At 35.0% G+C, this 26,197-nt stretch overlaps 1 protein-coding gene across 1 annotated transcript in view; it reads left to right on the forward strand.

The window, feature by feature from the left end:
- LOC108547994 (acid sphingomyelinase-like phosphodiesterase 3a) overlaps positions 1-23,247 on the forward strand; it is a 103,845-nt gene extending 80,598 nt beyond the window's left edge. Inside the window, exons 7-10 of the mRNA XM_017900746.1 lie at positions 14,156-14,336; positions 16,146-16,255; positions 16,413-16,588; positions 22,745-23,247. Of these exons, the coding sequence (XP_017756235.1) occupies positions 14,156-14,336; positions 16,146-16,255; positions 16,413-16,588; positions 22,745-22,997 (720 nt within the window). The 3' untranslated portion in view covers positions 22,998-23,247. The remainder of the gene's footprint in view (positions 1-14,155; positions 14,337-16,145; positions 16,256-16,412; positions 16,589-22,744) is intronic.
- Positions 23,248-26,197: the final 2,950 nt, after the last annotated feature.

Genomic DNA, 26,197 nt, shown 5'->3' on the forward strand with positions numbered 1-26,197 from the left:
GGTGCTAAAGGTACAATCTTGATTGTTTTCACCGCAAGGTAACTTAGTTTTGCTCTTTTCTATGGTGGTACAAACTGCCACTGATGATGTATTTAAATAGATGAAAATAATACAGAACGAATTATTATAGTATTCAAATAACATACGTTATTCCTTTATTTAATAGAAATGTGAAAAATAAAGAAAACTTTTCGCACAATTTTAAAAACCATAGAAAAGAAGAATGAAATTGTAATTTACAGTTACGAGAAAATTAAATTACAAAAAATTCGCACAATAAATTCTACGAATAATAATTTATTTGTTCGATGACTAACGATTCGTTGGCCCTTAGTCACTAGAAGGGCCTGGCTGATAAACGCTGGACTCTAACAAATTCAGAGTCCAAAAACAATTGACTCATTTCTACTTTCACTAACAATAAGGGCCAATGGTCATCTTCATCCCACCAAAAACTAACACTATATAAGCACCTACAAAATTTACGAAAGGCGAGTTCAATTTTTTTCCTCTCCACCGACTTGTATTTGTCCAACGTAGCCTTGTTGCTAGAACCCGTATTGTATATTGAAATTCGGGTTCCAACATAAATTTGGTGTCAGAAGTGGGATACTTGACACTCTTGTATATTAAAATCCGGGTTCCAACATATTTATCTAATTCTAATCCATCTACACTTTTATTTATTTTTTCCTAGAAAAGTCGTCTTCACTTTAAACTACATTAAATTAATATAATTTAAAAGTAAATTAATTAAATATAAATTAATTTAATTTAAATAAAATGTAATAGTGGAAGGTATATTATAAAACATCCCATAAGAAAATACACAACATTCTGCAGCGACGAAAGGAAAAGAAAACCAGTTGATATATTCGAAATGAAATATTTGATCCTTATTAAAACAACGGTATAAAGAAAGTGAAAATATTGTGGATAAAAGTTACACAATGGTACAAAATTTTATTATTGTACAATATATAATTGAAATATGAACTTACTTCGTATGATTGTCAAACGATGTGACACATGGAATTCATGTCAATATTTGACATCCTTGTGTTACGATATGTATGTATAGTACTGTCTCGTGGTCTAAGCTAAAGAGACCTCAAGCCGGTTTATAGGTTTACAGTGGCCACTTAATGGTTGAAGCTTGGAAAATCAAAGATGTATTCCATAGATGCATCCACTACTTGAACATCAACCTAATCTCACCCTCAATATCTAACAGGCGTACTGTTTATAGAGCCTAAACATATCAGTGACACGAGTGTTGTTACTTTGCCTAGAGAGGGGACGAATAATATTCAAGTTTGAAAGCGATCCAGTAACGAGAATTACTATTCGTTCTATAATACTAAACATAGCGAAAACTAGATGACAACGGAACATAAGCATGGCGAATAGTGTTTCGAGAAAGGGTAATATAACCTTTTTCCTTCATAAATTGAGACCCAGTTAGTGAAGTTCAAGTTCATATAGTAGGCTTGTAAACTTAATTAGGTGACAAAATAAACATGTTCCAGATTTAACAAAAATTGAGGTAAATAAATATTTGAAGTCACTATGTTGATTAATAAATACTATCAGCAGTAAATAGTACTCTCTTGCATCCCTTATAAATTAAATATGACATGTTAATTAGAATTATATGGTTACCATCAATATGACAGAAAATAGATTAGAATTCAATAAAACTATTATTTATTTTAAAGAAAATGACTACCATTTCGTTTTTAAGATGACGACATTGTTTTTTGATCAACCTGATATTATCAATGATTTAGGAAAAAGCTTTTCACCCATTTTCAGTGCCAATCTATCTTATGAAATATATACAAAAGAGAGATTCATAATGCGATATTCTTTTCCTGTTTCTAAATTTCTTGCTGTTATAAAAAACACATTTTGCTGTTTAAACAAACTCTTTATGGTCTTCAATATTTTAATTTACCTCGTGTTATATACAGATAAAAGATGCAAAAAAGTTGTACACGAACAAAATTTTCTCTAAGAAAATTTTATGGGACTTTAAGGTAATACACATCTTTTTTTATGAAATGGCTTTTCTCATTAATACGTGATCATTGAAGTTGAAATAATTTCAGAATGGTATTACACGAAATCATTGAAAGTCATTAAATTCTGAAAAATCACAAAAACAATTTTATTATCGATAGATTTATGTAGGATCAGATTTGGGTGGACTAAAGATAGTATTGTTGGCTTCTTAATTGAATAAAATAAGCTTATACATAGAATGATGGTTATGAAACAAGAGAGATCCATTATGGGTATGCTCTTCTGATCTTCCTTAAACTAACTTAGACTTCTTACATACTCTCTGACTGATACACTGACTCCTCTCTGACATACTGACCGACACACTCTGGCACACTGACACACTCTCTGACTCTCTGAGCCCTTGCACCCTTATTTAAACCATTCATTCTATCCCTTTTCCGCACTCAGGCTTTCCTTCTCAATCATGCCTCTTTCCCCGCATCATCGGTGGACCTGGTACTTCAAACACATGCCACACTCATAAACTAACTTCCAATCGTCTATCGTACTCTGCTATCATACAAATCCACTCGGTCTTCTCGCGCGCGGTTACCTTTGTTCTAAGTTCAAACATTTCCGACATTCTTCCGACCCCATGGTCATTTCCAATCCTACATTTATTTAACCGTTTGAGTCCCAAGTAGCTCTTGAAGTTTTCGGAAGAACACAGTCGAAAAACCCTAAACAGCGCGATAACGCTTGCCTTAATCGAGTGCGAAATAGTCCAAACGGCGCGATAGCGCTTGTTTAATTTTATGTCGGAATATCCCAATCGTCGCAATAGCGCTTGTTGGTACAATATGACGTACATGCATCAACAAAGTTGAGCGCGATCGCGCTGCTTGGGAAAAAAATAGTTAATCAAATAGTACAATTCGTTGACTGTTACTCTTACATTTCTATAAGTACGTACAAACGTATATAAATATTAAAAATTATATAAATAATTGTGACAAAATTAAAGATTTTCAGAAAATGTGATAAATTTCAAATAATTATATCAATTGAATTAATATAAAGAATAATTATAATTCAATTACTCTTAACTATATGTCATAATTTTATTTCTTTCCATAGTTCCTCCAGCATGGTACAAGTTCTGCATTGTACAAGCGAAAAATGTGAAAAATTCTTTCATTAACATTTTATTTTCCATATCTCTGTCGACTATCTATCCGTATCAATAATTTTAACTCACTGCATTTCGGCATTGGCGTTATTTCGTTAAGCGACATACCAGGGGACGTGTCTAAATTTTGACATCGACTTTCCGAATATGTACGATCGATCCAATATCACGATTGGATTGCATAAAAATGAGTGACGGTTTCAAATTAATGGAAAGACCATAATGAGCAAATGCTGATAAGGATGAAATGAAAGCTGATGGGAAAAATGTACGAAAAGGACGCTTGGAATTTAAGAGTGCTTTTAAATGAAATAAATAAGCTCTAATGCAGTTTCGACGTAAAACCAGAATCAAAATGTATCGAGTTTTTACTTTTACTCGTTTTACTCTTATCTTTTACGTTAAAGTAAATTCAAAAAGTGGAAAGGAGTGTGGGTGAATAATTTATCTACGATAGCATACAAACCATAATGTAATATAGTAGAATTTTGAAATGCAATAAGAAATAGTTCAAACACATTTATTTATCTGGGGAAAATATGCATGTCTTGTATAAATAAGAGAGTATCATAAATTATTTCGACAACAAACAATGGAAGGGATCAAAGAACTTATCGTATTTTCTTCTACTGCTCATCCAGAAGTACAATGGTTTAGTAACCAATAAAGTAGTATTTAAATCAGGCTACTTTGTATCTAGGATAGGAACAGAATTAAGCAATTGCTCAGTAGACATTTTATGTGTTTTGAAGTATTAAATCAATTCAAAAATTTTTAGATACGTTTAAATTTTCTTGATTATTTTAATCATATTTCGCTTGTGTCCTAAAAATTCGAAAATTATTTTCACCGCTTCTCAAAAATACCGAAATTTGTAAAGTGATTTTTCAAATATTGACTTTTATACAAAACCTGACATTTAGACTTTAATTATAATACATTTTGAACATATTTATATTAAATTCTAAATTTTATAGCATACCCGATACTTAAAAATATAAACCAAGCTGAAGCACGAGCTCTGGCAAAGCAATTAACGAAAATAAATAAAAGGGAAATATGCAAATAAAATTTTACCCTTCGTCCTTATTCTCACTTCCCTATTTCCTCTTTACTACTCACTTCCATGAAATTATATCTCCTTTCTTCCAATGCACTTTCATTCACACTCCTCTTCTTTTCCATCTTTCCTTAGTTTTCATTTCCTCTTTATATTTCTTCTATAGCTCTCTTTTCGCTCAAGCTCAAGCTATATAGTACTTTCCGTGTTCTATTATCCAACTACTCTCATAAATTACGTTCTACAAGTATAAAATGATCATAAAAACTTAAAAGTTTGATACATTAATACTGAATTTAAATGAAAGTAGGTTTGAAAATATACCTTTCATTTTCTGAGATAGGATAGTGTCACTAATCTTCATGAAGGAGAGTACCTTTTCTTATTAATAATTATGAACACCGAAAAGTTTGAATATAAAATTAAATATACAATTGTACAACAACGATATACATCAATATACACTAATGCATATCACTTTGAATAAAATAAAATTTTAATATATCAGTGTATCGTTATAATGCGTTGACGTTGGTGAAATAATTCATTATTTATTAGACACAATTCTTTTAATTTATTTATTCTTTCCTTAACAGCGAAATTACTAAAGGAATTAAAATAACTTGTTTTAGGTATTTTATTTTTGCAATTCCTGAAAATATATAGTTGCTCTTGACAAGATTAATATTGACTTTTATTCAAATAGGAACATAAATACGTATAATTATTTGTGTTCATCGTACCACTAAAATTATTATCATTTAGTCTCTCTGTACCGGTCCGTAGCTCCAGTCTTAATATTAGCGCCAAAGAAGGAAATTTTCAAAAAATAAATGAAAAATTAATTTACGATAGAAGATAAAGTTGTAATAAATTTTTAAGTAACAGTCAATTAGTGTACAATTGATCTAGCTTCAAGTAGAAATTGGAACGAGTTAATGGAATCTAATTGTAAGTAATTAAGCAATGAACATCAAAATTTAAGCCTCTTAATTTAAGCAATCTTAAATTCTCGTAATATTAGCATAGTGTAATAAACAGTTCCTCAAGATTCATACTTCGTTCGATTCCTTGTATTTGATAGTTGATGCACCTTGTACAAATTACATTAAATTCGTAGGTCGTTTATAATAGCTCTGACGTGGAGTAAACAGATATATAAATAAGAATATAAAAGGTGATTAAACTACAAAGACAGGAAAAGGAAAAGAAACTGTACATACGTTTCTATATGTATATTTCAACATCATTCATCTCTAGGTAACGCCAAAGAAAAGATATACGAATAACAGCATATTATTTATCTAGATATAATTACGGAGATAACACTGTCTTCGTGCAAAATTTCGCTAAATCCATCTTAAAACTCATAATCGGTGTTATTAAAAACCTGCACAAGTATCAAAGATTACATTCTGAAAATTTCCAATATATGCTGCATCGTACCGTATCGGTCTAACTTTCAGGTGAGCCAGCAACTGACAATAGAATTCCGATTATTCGGCATACTCGGGACTAAGGCAGTGCGAGATAATCAAATATGCTGGATAACCGGATTATATCTATACGTAAAATGGTGCAAACGAAAAATATAATTCAAAACATAACCACAGATAACAGATGAAAGCAATTTATTAATAAAAATAAAGAATGCGAAATAAAATATATTAAATACAGTTTTAGCTTAAAATGCAATCTGTGCGAGATTGAAAATAAATTATGCCAGTATAGAATGTAATACATTCCGGGAAATGGTCGATAAAAATGTACCGGTTAATCGGACATTCCGGATAATCGGAACTTTGCGGTGCTCGGAAATTACGTGGAGCCTATAACACGAATTTCCGTTAAAAAAGAAAATGTAAAATTTCGATAGAAAAACAACGATTCTCTGCACGTTAACACAATAACGATCACGAGTGCGAGTGTCGATCACTGTCATTAATTCAGCAGTAAGGAAGCAACAAGATGGAGGATTTGAAGCACTATTCCGTACAGGTTAAAGCACGTGTTAATTTTAATAATAATGCCCACACTTGGAAACTTTAAGTTCGCCCTGCTACTTTTCCTTCAGTTTCTTCCTGAAATTGAGCGCGAGCAGTCAGTTTACAAGCTTTAAGCTACGGTAGAGGATCCGCGTAGACTGCGTTTAATTTCGCGAACGTGCTCGATTAGGTGTTTCGTGGCAACTCGCGGCCCAGATTCGTATTCCGCGTTGATTCCGCGACGCGGTAACGCTTACGGAATTCCGTTTACCAGCGCTAACGAGAGAGTTGCTCATTACGAACAGTTGCTGCGAGAGTGATTCCACGTAACACTTCTTGCCGCTCCACGCGCCTACTTAATCGGGACTCAGTCACGTGACGATCTCTGCGAGAGAAACCTGTGAATCAGGTGAGTATATTAGATTGCGCTTAACGCCGAAGGAACGAGATCGAATGTAACGAAAGCGAGTGGTAGTTTAAATTACATGTGTCTGTAACGAGTTCCTGAAACGTGAGAGGAATAAAGCAAATACCCAGAGTGCGTGACAACATGATAGTATGTACAATAATTTTCAGTGTTTCCTGAGTAACACTAAAGCGGAATATCTCGAAGGAAAATGTCGTACGACTATAAATCAAATTTGATTTTACGAAAGAAGATGGATTGATAAAAATGTTGGGAACAAATTAGCGTTTTTAAAACGTTATAGTATAGAGAAGAGAAATTCATGGTCTTTATTTATTTATTCCCTAAATTAAATATATTCATCGGGTTTTATTATCAGATTTGGATTCAGCGCTCAAAAATATGTAAGAAATCTTTCTATTCCAAGAAAATGAAATCTTGTTGACAAATTTCTTCTTTTCTTTTTTCGTACCTGATTTATTATTTCGTCGTGTCGCGTCGCGTTTGAATTCTTCAATGAATTCTGGTGGGTCGTAAGTAGGTTACGCTACGTTTTGTCAGTGTTACCCGCCAAATTAATTTCGAGTAAACGGTTCAATTAATCGCGAGAAAGAAGAAGGACTAAAATATGTCGAATGCTATATTGCAACCGAGTTGAACACCTAAGACAGTAACGTTTCACGAAATTTAAAGGTAGTCGAACGCCAGATAGACAACGTAAGAGCTGAAAGACGTAAGGACGACTGACACCTAGATTTGCCGAGTAATCGAGCTGACGAAAATCAAGAGTTCGCTAAAGGGTTAACGGTGCCCTGATTAGTTAAATGGGACCAATAACGCTTGCTTGGTCCGCGAATCGGTCATCTCAAGCGAAGACAGTGGTGGAGGAATCCCTTCCATCAAGGTGACGTGCATAAAGATCACCATGCGCGTTGGTGACCTTATCGAAAATAACCGCGTCTAGAAGATATCTGTTTATAGCCCCTTAGCTTGCTAAAGTTAAGGGTACCACGCACGCGGACTTATCCTGACTACCCACAGGCCCTTTGATAGCCGAATCCCAATTATCATCGCCTAACTTTATTGAATTGGAGTCGCATTGCTTCGCGTGCCTGGGGTCAGCCGAAAGAATAAACAGGAAGTTTTCCAACAATACGCAACGACGATACGACACGTTAAAAAATTCCAATGTTCTGGTCATTCGGGCACTTAGGATTTGATCGTTGGAAGACTATACCGGGGTCTTTAGGGCCTGGCTTTGTTCCGCGACGGAACACGTCGTATCTGGTTTTTATGCAAGCAGGTGAAATTTGTAGGAAAAAGATCGAAAATATGGGTAACCTTTTCTCTTATTGTTAACCCATTTGCATCATGGCTCTACTTAAGGTGTCGTGTTCAGGCATCAGCGACGTTCAACTGACGACTAGTCCGTATCATCGCGCGCATATCAACACCTACTCATAATGGCAGTTAAAAGAATTTTCACATCAAAAGTAAAACTTGTTAAGAATACAATGAATCGATCTAGATGAGATGCTCACAAAAGGGATCAATCGTGATCTGTGCCATATGAAGAATATTCAGCAACTGGTAATGGAACAAGTCAGCTCGCGGATTATTCCGCGCTTGGATGCAAATGGGTTACATTATATGGGAAACACTACACGGCTACGTATGTAACTTTTGTATATTAAACACTAAAGATTGTGGTTTGTTTCCTGTTACGATTACTAATTTTATTTTCGTGATATCAATTTATATTAATGCTTCTCTCTATTCTGTATATAATTTGTGTTATTTCATATATGAGGATAGATCAGTATTTTTTAAATCAAGATTATGTCCGTATGTTCTCGATTATCCCGAATATCTGACGAATTCCCAAATTTATTTTTTTCGAAAACAAAGCCTTAAGTGAAAAAGTATTATTCCTATTATTTTCACTTATTTTTGCATGTAAAGTCACTACATCTCTACTCCTCCAGTTGACCCATGATTTTTGAGACACCCTGTATACAAAACTTTCGTCAATATGTCAGTGTACTTAAATACGCAGTTATTCGTTGATCATGAATATCTATAGATAACACTAGTCAATGAAATTTTTGTTACATGGATGTTTATACTGATTCTTCGGCATTTTTCGTTGCTGTATTCGAGTCCAGAATCCGCCTTTTCATATCGCACATAGTCGTTTTACAATTCCACTTTAAAGTATAAAAAATTATTGATTTTATGGTCCTTCTGTTAATAATTCTGGTAAAGTGGACTCTATTGGTATCTTATGTATTTCCGTTGCCTGATTTACATTGGAAATTTTTTTCCTGATCAGTAGTCATTTGTAATTCCACTTTGAATCGTTGAAAAATTCTGAATTCATGTTTAATAATATGAATACGTAACAAATAAAAGGAGCAAACATCGCTTGTAGGTTATGAATTCAGGAGAATAAATAATTGAAGTTGAAAATAAATAGAAAGAAATTTTAATAAATCACTTTTCTCTGTCCTGTGTAACTTTTTTCTAAATATGAATTTCTGAAATAAAGGACGTGGAAAAAGGTTTCATCAGGGAATTTCGTACATAGAGAAACGATATCCGGGTAAATAAAGTTTTAATATGGTATCTGATTACCGCTGGCTATATGATTATCCTGAAATCAAATATTCCAGGAAAACAACAAACGTTATATCTTGGATACCGTTTTATCTTCTAAATATATGGGATAATATGAATTATTTAATATTAACCTGCATGTTTCTCGAAAGCTTTATGTGATGATAATCGATATTAAATTATCTAAATCACTGTAACTTTCTAGATGTAAATTGCTATAATATAAATATCAAATGGAATATTAAATCGGTTTGACATGAAGTATAAACAAAACGAAAAATAATTTAAACTTTTGTTTATTGTCGAGACGGAAACAATAAAAGAATACGTATTACAGAATTTAGCCACAATTTTCTTGCCATGGGTGGTACATGTAATACCGGAGTAAAACAGTTCTATGTGTTAATCTATGCACGATTATTTTGCTTTTATTCTTCAAAACATCATCGAGGTGCTACTTTCCTGTGAGAAAAAAGTTCAGACTACAAAGAGTTAAAATCGTTACCTGATATTAAAATTAAACTATCTTTTAAACTAGTGACTTTTTATCATAAATAGCTTAGTATTTTTATGTAGCAAACGATGAGTTGCATCAATTAATGCATTAAAGGTATAATTTTATATAAGCAAAGTCACATCACATCATATAATCTTACAAAAGAGAAAAAATTTAGTTACATTATACGTCCCTTAAAACAGTTTAACTTTTATCAAGAATTTTGTTTACTATCGACAACAATTTCAAATATATTCGTATATGTCGATTTAAATGGGTCATCCTTCGATAATAAAATTGTATTGTCGCTGTACTTAAAGTCCCCGTTCCATTATCGTCTTAACTGCTCAAAGTTATTATTAACATGAAACATTGATCCAGAAATGACATAGAGATTAAGTGATGTATAGTTCACCATAAACTAGTGCAATCCGCTTTATCATCTATAACCTATGAATGCAGAATCTGTCTCAGAGGCACATCTAGTACGACTATCGACTCTGCACTAGCTTATACTATGTCAATCACAATTAGGGGGTAACTGAAAGGTAGAAATATGGAAGTTTTACTGCGATCAAGTATCTTCTGTAATCCTGAGTTTCCACGTAATTGTCCAAGCTTGCGAATTTATTCAGAAAGCTATATACCTTTCGAATGACAAGTTGCAGAGATAAAATAATCCTTCAAATGATAATAGATCTCCGAAGCATTTATGAATTCTAAAATAATAGAAATTGACATTTCAACTGAATGATATTCATCAGAATATAACTGCATAAGAAGAATATTTTAAAAAATCACAAATTATATTTTAAAAAATCTTTTTCTGAAGTTTGTATACTAATATACGTAACACATAGTGAGTAAGTCACGGAAGTATTTCTACTCCCCCTCTCCAAATTTTTAATTTTAAATTGCTGCGCTTTTACGACATAAACTTTAAAAAGCCAACAGAGACAAGATTCGTAAATATTTTTATTTTTACACATGACAAATTTTTACATCAATTTCTTTCATTCTAATCCATGCGATATGCTTTAACTTTTTAACTATTTAACTATTTTCGTTGCAGTGAATCACTATTTTGCAGCAAAGTGGACACGTATTTTTATTGGCAAAAAGTTCGAAGTTTGAATTATAAAAAATAACAATTATTTGAAATCGATGATTGGAAAGAGAAAGAATGGAATAAATAATACATCTAAGACTTACTATACAATATAATAGGGATGAAATATATCGATATCGTTATTACAGCTTATTGCTATCAAAAACAGTTCTGCCATATAGTTGATGTTTCGTAACAAATGGGTGACTCTAGGTGAAAAAATGCGACCGAAATGTACAATAAAGTTTTATCGTATGAATAAAGCATGTACACGTGCATTAGGCTGTACGTTCCATGCATGGAGAAACGTTAATCCAGTTATGTACTTTGAAAAAGATACAAGTGTCGAGCAATTAAAAGAAAAAATTGGTTTATCGTTTGGTACATTAAAATAGACGAACACGTCAGAAAACGTGCGCAGAAAATTTTTTCCATGCAAATTGTGTACTCGGAAAAACTGGCAACGTTTTCAAGAGAAATAAAGTAATAAAATTCCTCCTGCATAAATATTCTGTTCATAGTATTTGTAATTAGCCACTAAATAACTAACTGTATTATACTGCATTGCACTATATGCAACAATTATACTATGTCGAGTAAAAACAGCTCACAACGATGTTTATTAACTTCAAATACAATCAAGTGTGCGGATACCTAATGAATACTTTAAATTAATTGTTTTGAAAACAGAATCTTCCATGTTAAAAATTTTGTTCTATTTGTCTTACTTTTTCACGTAATACCGTTTCTTAATAAATAAATAGAGACTTTCTTAATAAATAGAGTAAATATACTTGTATTTTTATTCTAGAATCAATGGAATCAACAGAATCCATATTCACGAGTTATAAACTTTCATACTATGTCCTCAACAAGTAAACGAATTTATGAACGAGAATTTCGTATATACTTATTTATAAATAATGGAATATTACTGCTCAAATCATCCAGAATTTTGCGTGTATAAATTATTCCTTCCTCTTTACCGTAGGTTTATGTATTTCATATATACGTGGAATTTTTTATCTTCCTTAAATGCATTCCTCAGTTTTCTAATCATTTCGTTAAAATCACCATTGAATCAGCTTTATAATGATTGTGAAACGTTTGTTCCTTTTTGAGATTTTAGAGGCACTCGGTATTAAATTACAGTCAGATGATGTTTATACCAATAATAGTATTATATTTAAAAATGATACACCTTTGTCAAATGTAAACTAAATCATGATATTTTACGTAAATAATGAAGGCATACAATCAATGCAAAAGGTGGTAAAATAATAAGAGCATAATATTCAGTTTCATAAAAGCATCTTGTCTATGTGCTGTCTGTAATATATTCACTTCATGTAATATTCTGCATCAAAAATATTATGCGTATAATCTACTATAATCTCTATATACTCACAGTGTTTCATTAAAAATAAAATACATTTTTCATTTTTAACAGATTAAATCAACGCTCGAATTTTCAGTATTCTTGTCGCTCTTTTAGACATTCAATTTTTTAAATAGCGTTTTCCACTTTTTCGGTACCTACTTTTTACATAAATAATTTTGTAATAGTATAAGATATAGTAAAACTTTTCCCACAAAAAGTATTTAATTTTTAGTGTCCTATTATCGCGTTATAACATAAAAATTGAAACAAAATTTTATTCGAAGCAGGAAAAAAACGAAACCGGCACTTTGAAACTTAATTTCACCTCAAAGAGATTTTCCGCCGATAAAAAAATTGCTTCATGTAAAACTCATTATGTACTACATACAACAAACTTTCAATAAAATCCAACTTTTATAGTTTGGCAAATTTTCGTGTAATATAATATTCGATCATCACACTTAACTGAGAGCAAATATATCTATAACACTGTTAGGAATAAAATTAGATGTTATCACGTAAAATAAAATGGTATCGAATAATGCACAACTTTAACATAATTTAATGCATTTCTATATATTCTTGTTTGACATTTAACTTTCTCATAACTCCTTTCTCGTCGATAACTCTTTGCATCGTCATGGTATTTATGAGTAGTGAAAGAATAAACACAGTCACTTTGTTTATTAATTGTAATTCCAATAATTAAATACCAAATGAATTAACAAAATATTAAATATAACGCATAATTTACAATAATGTGTAATAGTACACGAGAATGTCTCAGCGAAAATATACTAACTAAATATACTAAATTTCGTGAAGTTTTAACGATTTGAACTATCATTTTTAAATTAAAAGAAATAAAAAGGAAACTACCACGTATGTGTTACCTTCAGTTTCGAGCAGACATGGGTATCATAATTCTCAATTTTATCGCAAAAAGATGTAGAGACAATCGTTCTCACCCTCGCCACTAGATAGATTCCGAAAAAACCTCGGAAAATCCTCCACTTTCTACACATACAACTTTCCGACCTTCCAATAGTATCCCGGTCTAAGGTAGGGCCTGCTAGGGTAGCCTTACCGATGAGTCAACTAACAGGCCCAAGACGAAACGCATCCCTTCCTTTTCCTTTCGACCCTTCTAGCACTACCGCTATCGAGGATACCTGCGACCTAGCCAACTTCAACAACCGTGGGGGAGGACCCCCTACAAAGATATCATTATCCTTCATGTCTAGCAAAGAAAGCAGTTAAATTATTCTTCAGAAAATAGTAGCACAAAAATATAAAAGTATAAAAAGAGAGATAAACAAATTTTGATGCCTGTGAATGAAAAGCAGTTTCTTATATGTATATCCTAAATTCGAATCATCAAAACACGAAAACAGATTTCATATTGGATATAGAAAAGATGTTTGAAGGAAAACATCATTCGAGAAAACATGGAAAAGAGTAATATTTTTCAATATTTTAATTTCTCTTATCATACAATACCGTGTTTCATCTGAAAAGTTTGTTACAAATACCTTAGTGCTTTTTCGTATAAATTAAAAAACTACGTCGAGCAGTGTAATTAAAATCGCAAAATACCATTTAGAAAAATGACGTAGCCGTATTTCTTACATTCAACAGTACGTAAAGACGCATAAAATTACATTCAGAACGTGAGTCGTTCGATATCGTTTAATTTTACCTCGTCATATTTTTTCCTAGCTTCAACAGTTTCCAAGATATAGCTTCCAGTTGCGTGGGACAGCCTGTATACACACATATACAAGCACGCCTAGAAGCTATGAAATGGGAAATACGTTAACACCAATCGAAACTACCACCTGACCGACAAAAACCTCTGTTCGGTCGAAGAACCCGAATAACACGATGTTCGCTGGAATCTTTTGCAGGTTTACATCGTGGGTCACACACCACCGGGGGTGGACGATCGTCGGAGCAGTGCAGCGGTGTTGAGCGAGCGTCACAACACCAAATACCTCCAGCTGATCCGCCAGTATTCAGACATCATTCGCGGTCAGTTCTTCGGTCACTGGCACTCGGACACTTTTCGCGTGGTTTACAGCGATACCGGTACGTGTGTATGCCAGTGTGTGCGAATGTGTGCGAGTGTGTGCGCGCGTGTTGTCCCTTCTTGTTGGCAATAGCGTGGCGGTAGAGCGCGATGAATCAACCGGGGTGGTTGGATCGATGCGCGAGCACCCAAACCGTGTTCACCCTTTTACGGTGTGCGGTTCGCCGAGTGGCTGCGTCTCTCTCCTTCTTCCTTCGTGTCGCGAGCACGGCTGTAACTTACATTCGCTTCACGCTACATTTTCCACGCTTTTGTCCCGACCCGGCCGCTGCTTTTCTTCCCGGTTTCAACTTAACAACGCGGAATTTTTGCCCGCAAACGTTTAATCTTCGACGCATCGGAATGGAAACGAAATCGGCCTTCGTCCTTTCACCCTGATTCCACCGCGATTCTTCCGCCATGCTGTTTGCCGCCGTGATCACGCCACCGCTATATTCATCCACTTCCATCCTTTCGATTTTTCCACCATTTCCGTCGCGCGATCACCCTTGATCCGGTATATCAGCGCTTTCGACGATGGTGGACCGTAGATCGCTTTTGTTATTCAAAGGTGATTTAATCACGGTTTGAATTGTATCGGCCAAGTTTCAACGTGTCCCAGTTCAGATACAAAGAAACTGAGAAAAACGCGTGCCACCCCTGCTTTATTATTAACTCCGTCACGGATGCGGCTTGACAGTAAAATCTATAAAGTGCATTAAGCTTCGTGCAGGTAATTAGTCCTTGTAGTCTTCGTGACGTTAGTAATGTAGACGTCGATTGATCGTAATCTGACGAAAACCTATACCAGCAATTTGTTTTCATGTTTTATAGATGATCGTATAGAGAAGAAACGGTCCGCAAAAATTCTCGGATAGCTCCAATTTCTACTGTGATTGATCACTCTTAATTTGTAAAATTCAACTTATATTTGTAGAGTCTTTCTGAAATGTTTACATCACTTATATTTTGACTATTTATTCGTAGCCTCGTGATTATTTCGTTGGATAGAATTTCTAACGAAAAGCGTAAATCTTACATTTATGGAAAATATCGTTTACAGATTTGTCGTTGGTCTGTATTTGCATTTGCGTTTGCGTTTGTTTTTCCGTTTATTTACGATTCTCGATGTATGCACATATTTACACTCGACTTGCTTTGTTCTCCAATTTTCTATCCAATCTAAAATTTTTAAAATTTTTCTTCGCGTAGGAAGTATCTAAAGTTGTTCACGTGCTTGCACCTTTTTCGTTTAAATTTCTACAATTTCTCTGAATTACTTTCGAAGAAACCAACCAAGTTCCTATTCGACGAGTTGTTATTAGAGAGATTGAAACTAAATGCAGCAGATTAAAAAATGTATACAATTGTAATTTCGCGAGTGCCGAGATAATAATCGACCGAGAAAGGAAACTTAGATTGTCGAATAAATTGTCGAAAGTGAGATATTCTCGTGGGAGAAACGACTGTATAGATACATACGAACGTAGGACGGTTGGATTTTACGCCGCTGTGCAGGTCCATTCGGTCATGCTCGACTCACATTTTTTGCCTCGTTCCTTCATCGAAATGGCCGAGACCACGAACGATAATCAATAAATTCTCCGCATGTGTCGTTCAGTAGCCAGAATACTTTTCAGTCGTTTTACAGTCCGCTTTATCGGTCACGTCAGCGAGTTCGGCGCGCTTTTAAAACGTTCCTAACCGTTTTACGTTCGCTTACGGCCACACGCTACTTGTTCGACCACGAGCATGTGCATACATTGCGAAACGCGGAAGGAATTCGACGAATAATCGATTTTGAGACATGGTGACGTTTGTGTGGCTAGGTCTGCCGGTGTCATGGATAATGATGGCACCCAGTATATCACCCAACAGTCTCGGTGGGCCCAGCAATCCAGGTCTAAGACTGTACAAGTTCGAGACTACCACTGGTCAGGTAAGTAGCAGCGATCGACGCGCCGCCGTGCGGCACCATTTATAATCTCTGTCCAGCCAACGCGACAGTCTTTATTTATGCGACTTCTCGATTGAAAGAGACGAGAATATATATAGGATTCGGAGACCCATCCTCTCCTCTGTTCTGTCGTATTCAGGTGCTGGATTATACGCAGTACTATCTTAATCTGCCGGATGCGAATTCAATCGGCACGGCAAACTGGTTGGTCGAGTACTCTCTGCTTGAGTACTACGACCTTCAGGAAATTACGGCGATCACTCTTCACGACCTGGCCGACCGATTCACGCAATTCAATGATCACGCTTTCGTCAGGTACGTAAACGGATCGACCGACAAATTTTTCCATCCGTCCACTGGAATACGTGACCGCGATCGTATCGTGGACAGGGATCATCGATCATCCGAGTTTGCTGGTATCGAACACCCTTTCGTTCCCTTCGCCCCTTGGGTTCGAGCATTTGCTCGGAAAAAATGAAACATTTGCTTCACGTATTTTCACTATTCCCGTTTTTCCCCGTTCTTTGATTTTCTTGCTGCTGCGTGGTACGCGTATTTTATAACTAAATTTTGCACGTTGGTGGACACCGCAGGATACATTTTGAAAGACTCCTATGAAAATAGAGGAATATCGTTACGATCGAAAGATGACAAGTTTTAATTGTTTTCTTCGATTTCTGTTTTTGGGAATTTCGTTGAATTCTACTATCGTTTTGAGAAATATTTATAATAATTATCAAATATTTATAATTAAAAATGTTTGATAAGAATTTATTAAAATATGAGGAAAGATTAACCTCGCTCTATTATTAGAATTACTTTTGTCACTTATTAAAATTACTTTGATTGACAAATTTATTTTTCTTTCAATTTAGTTAATATTTCGCGTCGATTGGATATGAAAGTAAAATTATTATTATTACAATAACATGATTCTTTATTTTAGCTCATAATTTTTCTCAAACTTTTAATCGAGATCTCGATGATGTTAAAGGTTTCAAAGTTAAAAATGCCTCTACGATTAATAAAAAATTTGACAAACCCTCGCTGTTTATAAGAAACTTTCAAAGGAGTGAAATTTGTTGAAAATTATAAATAAAAAATCGATAATTATTAATTAGCCCTTTACACCTCAACCAACTTTATAGTATGATCAATCAACAAGAGTCTTTTCTGAAATCGCTGGTGAAAGTAAAAAGTTGTTAATATTCGAGCTGTTTATGGATCAAAGCGATTAACTTCGTTTTTGGAATTTTGCAAAACTTTTATATCAAAGTACTTGATCGATACTCGATTCTTTATATTTGATGTAATATCTACTTTTTGTTTCGCGAAGTTAATCGACTTGGGAAATAAATAACTCGCTCACTATTATATTTCTGGAAATTATGCTATTAATTTATTTGTTATAGAATATTATTTTTCCACGTAATACTTTAAAACTCACAATTTTCAATTTTTTTCGTTTTTTATGAACTTTTCTAGCTGCTAAATTTCCATTTCTTTTTTTTGTGGAAATAATGATATTATTAATGCCACCTTCGATAACTCGTACTTCATTTTCTTCTTTTATAAATAATTCAAATATTTCTAACAATCTTTTCTCTACCATTGCTGACTTACCGTCTACTATGATATTTCATAAATTATTTATATGAGCCGTTTATTTTGAAAGTGGCCTAAGTCCATTTATACTTAAATTGAGATATTTAGGGAGCTGTTTCAATGCAATTAAAAATATACGTACAGGATACAAATGAGTCATACTGCTAAAGTGTATCTAAAGGAGTTAAATTTATAGTTCCTATTAAAATAATGACAATTATTAAGTGAATAGTATGCGTTTTCTTACCAAGAATGGAGTTAGGACACTCAAAATTAACAACCAGATTCCTTATAAAATTTGGAGCCCAAATCCATTCAACATAATTTAAGATGCTTCAAATTGAAAAAAACAATACGCAATTTATTTTATATATCTTTATAACACTTCAAAAACATTATTTATGCGATTCAAAACATTTTTTAACTATATAAATTATAAAACAATTTACTGCTCATCTACATTTTGTGTGTATGAAAGAGATTTGAAGAAATCATGATGTTCCGGTCGTTTTGTTTTTCCCCATGGGTGAAATAATTTCTAAAATTTAATATTAAATTTTAAGTTTTATATTTAACTGTAAGTATGTATATTGCGCAAATTTTTGTTAACTGCATTAATTAAACGTACTTATTATTCAACTAAAGCAATTGTCCAAAAGCTGAGGTTAACTTGTTAAATACTAATTAATTAAAATTACATTCATCACTGCCTTCGGACATTATCAGTAATAAACATCTCAATTTATGTATAAATGGACTTAGGCCATTTTCAAAATAAACGGCTTCTATATCGTTATATAATTGAATAAAAATAATTTTCTATCCACATGTTTAACGATGAAGAATAACGTTAATGTACTAAATAACACAAGCAATTGTTCTCGCATCACTCGCGAAGTACTGAAACGAACTGCGATCATGTCATTGAAGTAACGGTCAATTATGATTCATATTATGGATGTTGTCGTAACGGCGCTTATGGAGTTATAGTGCAAAATATGTACATATATTGCCACAGGGGTGCCTATGAAGTTGTGCTACAAAGTATGCACATACATCACTCTAGTCACGCCTATGAAGTGCAAAGGATTAAATTAATTTACACGTATATTATTCTCTCGATTCACTTACTTTCCCCACTATAATAGCGTCCGTTTAGCTACAACTGCTCGGTACTTTATCGTTGCAGCAGACAGGAGAAATATATTCGTATTTCGAAAGGGTAGTTTTCCAAGTATTAATAATCGATTTTAACAAATTTTACGGACGACATTGTTATCGAAAAAATATTGGATTAATTTTTTTCTTTCCTTTTATTAACAATTATACACATTTTGGAGGTGAAAATATCTGTGACAATTGGAACTGAAAAATATATTCTTCTCATTTTCTTGAAAATAATTGAATGCGAAGAAAAATATAATATGTCAAAATTATTTTAACGTTAAAATTTTAATGACAATTTTCTCTATATCAGTGGTTTTCCAAAGTATAAATTTGTTAAAAAATGTATTAAATATTGATATTTTGTAATTAATTAGTTTAGTTGTTTTTACTTACTAAGCAGAAAAAAGCAGGACAAATATTATTTTAAAAACTATATCTTCCGTACATTTCGTCAAAATTGATTATTAACCCTTTGCACTCGAGAGGTCACTCTTAGTCACCATATAATCAGATTCTAAAGATCGACGTTAATTAATATATCAAATTTAAAATTACCTAACGATGTGTGGAATGTAGAAGAAAAATAATTCTGTCTTAATTTGCATATGATTTCTCATTTACCATTTTAAAAATATCGTCGACTCTATGACAGAAGGTCTTCGAATTACTATTCTTCTGTAACGAAAAAATCGTCGAGTGCAAAGGATTAATACTTGGATATTGCATTTGAATGCCTCATCACCGATGAGTTTGCATTGAGTTTATTTATTCCAGTATTACTGGACGATTCCTTCGCTAGTACTCAAAGGCACGTTATCGCGTAAACACTGCAACGATAATCCTGTGTTTGTATTGCATATGATTTATCGATATATTTTACCGTGACACTAGAGGCCAATTTCGACCCTGTGAAATGAAATTGAGTAAACGAGTATTTGATGCGATGTTTAAATTGCGACACTATCATTAAATCCACTCGAAAGTGAATCACCCGGTATACACTCACACATGAAGGTATGTGAATGATTACATTTGCTGCTTTTAGCAACTGAAATATGCACGTTAAACGGAAGTGTTTGAAACAATATACTGTACATTGTATCACCAAAGGGAAGTCTTCAGATCGTATTACTAAAACTGGAAATTAATTTAACGACATACAGGGTGAGTCATTTAATTATTTTACCCAAATTCTTACAACAAAATATATCGTATAAAAGAATATTTCAAACGAATGTTGCTTGCTATGAAAAAGAGCATACAATGGAATAATTCATTTTTGTTATTTCATTTTCTTATCTTGGATTGTTTAAGTAAAGGTAAATAAATGAAGGTAAAGTAAATATCGAATATTGAATGTGGTGTAAAAAATTGTTGAGGCATACAGTATTTATATAGTAATACTTGCATATTTACAAACGTGGACCATTGATGGATAACACAAGTATTTCAACGCAATATATAATAATATTCGAAGTCATAATTGATTAATAAAATATTTTAATACGTTGTCGAATACATTTTGACATTATTGATATTTCTTTAGCTGAACGCAGCGAAAATATACGAAGATTATTAATATCTCTTTTATTAGTGTAACCGTAAATTTTTTAAATTGATATTCTCTACAACAAAATATACACCTACATCGCAAGAAAGAATCACTTGTTTAAAGAATGATTTAATTATAGTATCGTTACGAAATCGTGATTTTCTTATTAGTGTTATAACGATTTTATTTATAAGATTCACTATGACGACCATTTATATCACAACATTTCATGGGTCTAGAAAGCACGTTGCATTCCATCGTATCGGAAGACGTCATATCGTTCTCAAACATTTGAGTTTATCTTAAATACTTTACCTGTTAAGCGTAGCAAATGTAAGAATTCGAGTACTTTAGTATACTAGTATATATATATATCTCACGGATTGTGCAACTGTAGTGTGAAACCAAATCCAGGAACTTATGGGTACACGGGGAAGCAGTTAGGGGAAAAATTGTTGGAGCTAAGCGGATACTGCCGTAGTACATAACGTGGAATCATTTTTATAACTTAGTCCGAAAGTAGTACAGTATGAAACTATCTTGTTCTATAACACCGATTGTATCTATATTTATTTAATCTCCTGTATTATTGACAAAATTTATTTCAGACGATATTACACGCTTTTATGTGTTCCTGCGCAATAACCGTTTCATAGGAAGTCAACTTTTAAGTTAAATTGAAACCGTAAGGAAACACGAGTTGTACGAGAACTTGTACGTTATTATACTTATTTAACGCGAGTCGACAGTGCCAACGTTTCCGTGTCGTATGTTCTTACTTTTACGATTATTTTTTATTGCACAATTACATCATTATTATTTTCTACTTTGTATTACGTTTATCGAAAACAGATAAATTATATACCGAGTGACTCGTTTAATTCTGTTATCAGAGATCGCTTTTAAAAGTATTTAGAGATATCTTTTACATGGTAGAATGTTTCGGATAAAAATTATTTCGTATCAAGAGCGTATTATAAAGTAATAATTTCTTGTTATTTCGCTCGCTATTTCGCTTTTTCCATTCCAGACATATTTTTAATCCACAATTTTTAACTGTAATAATGTGATATTTGACCATGCAATTCGAAATGAGGAATAAATAGATGTTACTAAAGTTACTAACTACTAAGATATACTTTAATCGAATAATATTTTCCGTTCTCTTGAGTCGCATGGTGAAATGTTACACGTCACTGTCAAAGAACACAAGATAACCTTCGTATCTCTCCAGAAAGCGAAATAACGGAAAATTAATTACTACTTTGCATGTCGCTGTTAAAACCGACCAACCTTCGTTTAAAGCATTTTCCCGCACAGCAAACACTTTATACGTGATTTTAGGTGGCAAAGTTAAATCGTTCACTCGGTATGTTACTCGCATTTTTAGAAGCGAGGGTAATCGAAAAAAGTAGTTCAACTATGTACATTAATTTACTCAGGGTAAAAAAGTGCATCTCTTAAATTTTCCATGACTAAAATGGGACGTTGATCCTAATCGAAAGCAGCACTTTTCACATTCAAAACACTTGAGCTGCTACGTCCATTAAGTCCATCAAATTCTTCGGAACTTGGCAAAAACATTCAATTTCACGGTGAGCCCCGTAATTTAATTTCGCTTTAATTTCGCGTTCGAGCTACCTCGCACTCTACCCTGCCATCGCGATCGCGTGAAACGCGCGATACCGCACGAGGGACCTTGAAAACTCTTCCACCCGGGAGCGGCTGTTAACGGATGACTGACGTAAGTTGCTCGTGACAAAGTTACGCGACCACGCAGCGCTGCAGCGCACCCGTACTCTATAATACCCGTTGTGGATGATGGCGAGAATGCGCTTGGCGCATCGCTGCAACGTTTACGTGATCCGATAGGGCGATCGCGAGAGGTAACTCCGCTGTATCTATCGCGCTGTATACGCCAGGCCGTTATTGCATTAATAATTTCCATATTTCTCGAGCAATTATCCGGCACGATAATTCCTCGAGCCGGTTGACGCTGATAACTGTCTACCCTTTTCAACGCAATCGCGTCATTACGATGCTAATGACTGTCCCGATACGGTGGCTCGCGTCTCTCAGAGCCGCGGCCTAGCCAGCACCACCGGCTGATTATCTTTCCGCGCACGCGGCCGCTTATATTCCCACAGATACTACGCGGCGAACACGGTCTCGTTGCCGCGGGAAGTGGAACAAATTTGGGGCTGCGGAGGACCACTGAACGAGGCCTGCGCCCTTCACCACTACTGCACGGTCACTCGGCTGAACCCCAAGTCCTACAGAGAGTGCTACTCGCTGTACGCCTACGCCCTCGCATCCACGGGTCCATCTACACCGCAGCTCTATTTCTCGCTGCATCTGCTCGTGCTGATGGTCTGCGCCGAGTTGCTGAGGAACCGGTAGGATGGGACCCGAACGACCCAGCGAAAGACGGCTGCGTGACAAGCGACCGGAACGCAGCTCCCTGCTCTTCCTGCTGGGCTGAGACGTCGCTCGCCTGCACACAATCCCGGCGACCGATCGAGCTCTGTCCAAGTCGCAGAGATCTTTTCAACCAACCACCGATCTCCGTCGACGGATGACTCGTTCCGTTATCGCGATATTCGTCCGATAGAGGAGCCGGGCCGAGAAGAGAAGGGAGCATCGATATGTACCGCAGTGAGCGATCCACTTTGTCTCTGTGTCTGTCTCTTTGTCCGCGTCTTCTCTCTGTCGTATCACGCGAAGGATTTGGACGTCACGGGAAAATGGGACTCCTCGATGCCATAGCGATCTCACGTCACGCGTTCCGCGGGGATTCGTTCGTGGACCGGAAGCGAGCGTTCGCGTCGAAACACAGAGTCCGGTCTCCGTGCAGGCTGAGGCAGGCCGAGGCGGGCAGATGCTCGCCTCGAACGACTGCACTCCGAACGGTCGTTTAATTACTCGGTCCGCGAAATTTCACGGTCTCCGGCACGATTGGCATTTGGTCGGTGGTGGCGAGTGGCTCGAGCTGGCGTGACCGCGAAACGAGAGAGGGAGATGATCGACAGGGTAATCCTGCAATGTAAAGATGATTCGAATGAAAGGAAATGAAAGAAACCAATGAAACCTTGATGTTGTACTTGCTTCTCTTAAGCGTTTGTGTGCGTTGTTTTATCACGAGAGAATCGTATTTAACTAGGCGCGCGCCTAAAGTCAGCCGCGGGGCACGAGAAACGATGCGACGTGACGGAGAACGGTGGATTTACTCGACGCATCGAACGCACGCTCCATCTCGTGAACCGCTAATTCTTCGGTGATGTCGCGCGACTTCGATCCACCGTCGACATCTCCGGCACGATTGGGTCGAAGCGTTCGTAGCTTGAAGAAGCATTATGTTCGTACCACCATTTCGCGATTGTCGGAACAATACAGTATTTCTTAATAAACGAGTCATGGATTTGTAACTACCAGTTCTCAGTTATTTCATCCCACTATCCAAACGCGATCCCGTTATTCCTTCCGCGTTGCAACGCAATAGCAGAAATTCGGATGAACGAATACGTTGTACGCTGTAAAAATACGCTGTAAAAAGAGCAGCGAAATAGACATGTTAAATGTTTCGTGTTTGCCGTACTACGTATACGTATGTACGCGTCTACTGGCGAGCAAAGAAGAAACGAATCGGGTGTCATTTGCATTCGACGTGAGTTTTACCTTTATGCGGAGACAAGCTATATTTCGTTGTAGTTTCTCCTATAACCCTGTATATCAACAGGAAGAATATCCTAAAAGCCAGACCGAGGAGGTTATAGGGGTGATCGTGGTCCTATAAATAACAGAAAGAATAACGACGAGCTGACTCCGATGGGGCTGCTGCCATCTTCAGATGATTTGCGACTATTCATTTTCTACGAAAATGTAACGCGATCTGTTAGCCCGGGAAAATAGAGGTCCAATCTGAAGATATCGATCTTGTTTTCTGACTTTCTCGTTACATTTTTCGTGCTGTGTTTTACGAGGACGAAGAGTGAAACTTCGTGATGCTTTCCACGAGAAACCTTTTCCTCTATTTGCCTTATCTAGCGTAAAATCATTGTACATTTAAAATTACGCCATATATGACCCACGCGTTCTACAAATTGATGAAATTCAAATTTATGTGAAACATCGATAGTCAAGCGTGGATCGTGTGCTATGGTAATAAAATTTTTCAAAATTCGAAAAGGGGAGTCGATTACCCTTATCCGTGAATGGCTCGTATATCTTTCTTTAGCTATCGTTGTTTCGAGAAAATTTTATTACTGCTTCGATATTAAATAAGGTAAGTAAAGATAAAGAAAATTATTGTACTTTCAAAATTCTTTACATATTTTTTAAAATATTTTTCACATTTTTTGCAATATTCGTTGAGTATCGATTCACTGTTCTTGCTTTAAAAATATTTGTATGACAAAGAATGTCGCCGAGAGAAAATATTACCATAAGGTACTTTGTCAAGGACTTTGTTAACTTTAATATCGATCTGTATATGACTGATCACGAATGCGAAAGAACAAATGATGAAGCTAGAACAGAGTATATAGCTCAAAATATTTCTTACAAAAAGAGGCTTTTTAAATATTCGTTAGAAATTAAACTTTTAAATTAAATTATTAAAAAATTGGATTATTGAATTGAAAAATTTCAGCGATTTGATTAAACAAAGAAAATAAACAGGAATGTGCTATATTCCTGCACTTTTGATTATATTTGTGATTGCCCATTTCTTCTAATTAGTTCAATAATTTTATTTATTTTACAGATTATTTTTATCGCCTATTTCGTATATACATATCTGATTATTTTTGTTTTTCACTAATATATCTAATTATCTATACTACCTTATAAAAAGTTTAATTGATAATTCGCATATAAGTATATGAATACATAGCTGAAACGTCAGTAAACCGATGTATCTACTTTCACTACCTGCACAAAAAGCGTTATTGAAATGCAAATGACTTGAACTACCAAAGTACATACAGAAAATTAATGAAACAATCGTGAATGTTAAAAACAATGATTCGTTACATTAAAAGAGATCAACGAGGGACACTTAAAAGATACTGTTTCCAGAATAATTCCGAAAAATCTTGAATAATTCAAAAAGAAATCTGTTGTTATTAACGAGAAGCTTGAAACGATTCTTCATCGCTCAACCGAACTTCCGATCTCCAACATTTTGAAAGCAACTAATTTGCCTGGTTCAAAAGCATTTAACTTCTGCTGCCACTCTTAATCGTTTCTACATCGATAGCGTTTTCGATTTGTTACGAATAGTAACGAACAATAATAGCATTACCCAGGTGAACCATGAACATGAGCGCGCAATCTCGACACGCGATCAAAAGGGAAACAAGGCTGGACAATGTAATTTAATGAAATGTATTCGGAGGCAACACGAACGGGTAGATTTGCGCGATTAACGGTTGATTGGTTCCTTATCGTCCTATTTTTCGATCGTAAGTTCACTTTCTAATCTCGATATCCGCGGCGCCATTTTCGTTCTCAATTTATCAGATAGCCAGTGGCAAAGATGGCGCTGCCGAGTCTCGTTCCTTCGTCCTTTTATCCCTGTCCCCGCGCGTTTGGAAGTAAAC

This window comes from Eufriesea mexicana, unplaced genomic scaffold (genome assembly GCF_001483705.2).
Source record: "Eufriesea mexicana isolate 0111107269 unplaced genomic scaffold, ASM148370v2 scaffold1357, whole genome shotgun sequence".
Classification (NCBI taxonomy): Eukaryota; Metazoa; Arthropoda; class Insecta; order Hymenoptera; family Apidae; genus Eufriesea; species Eufriesea mexicana.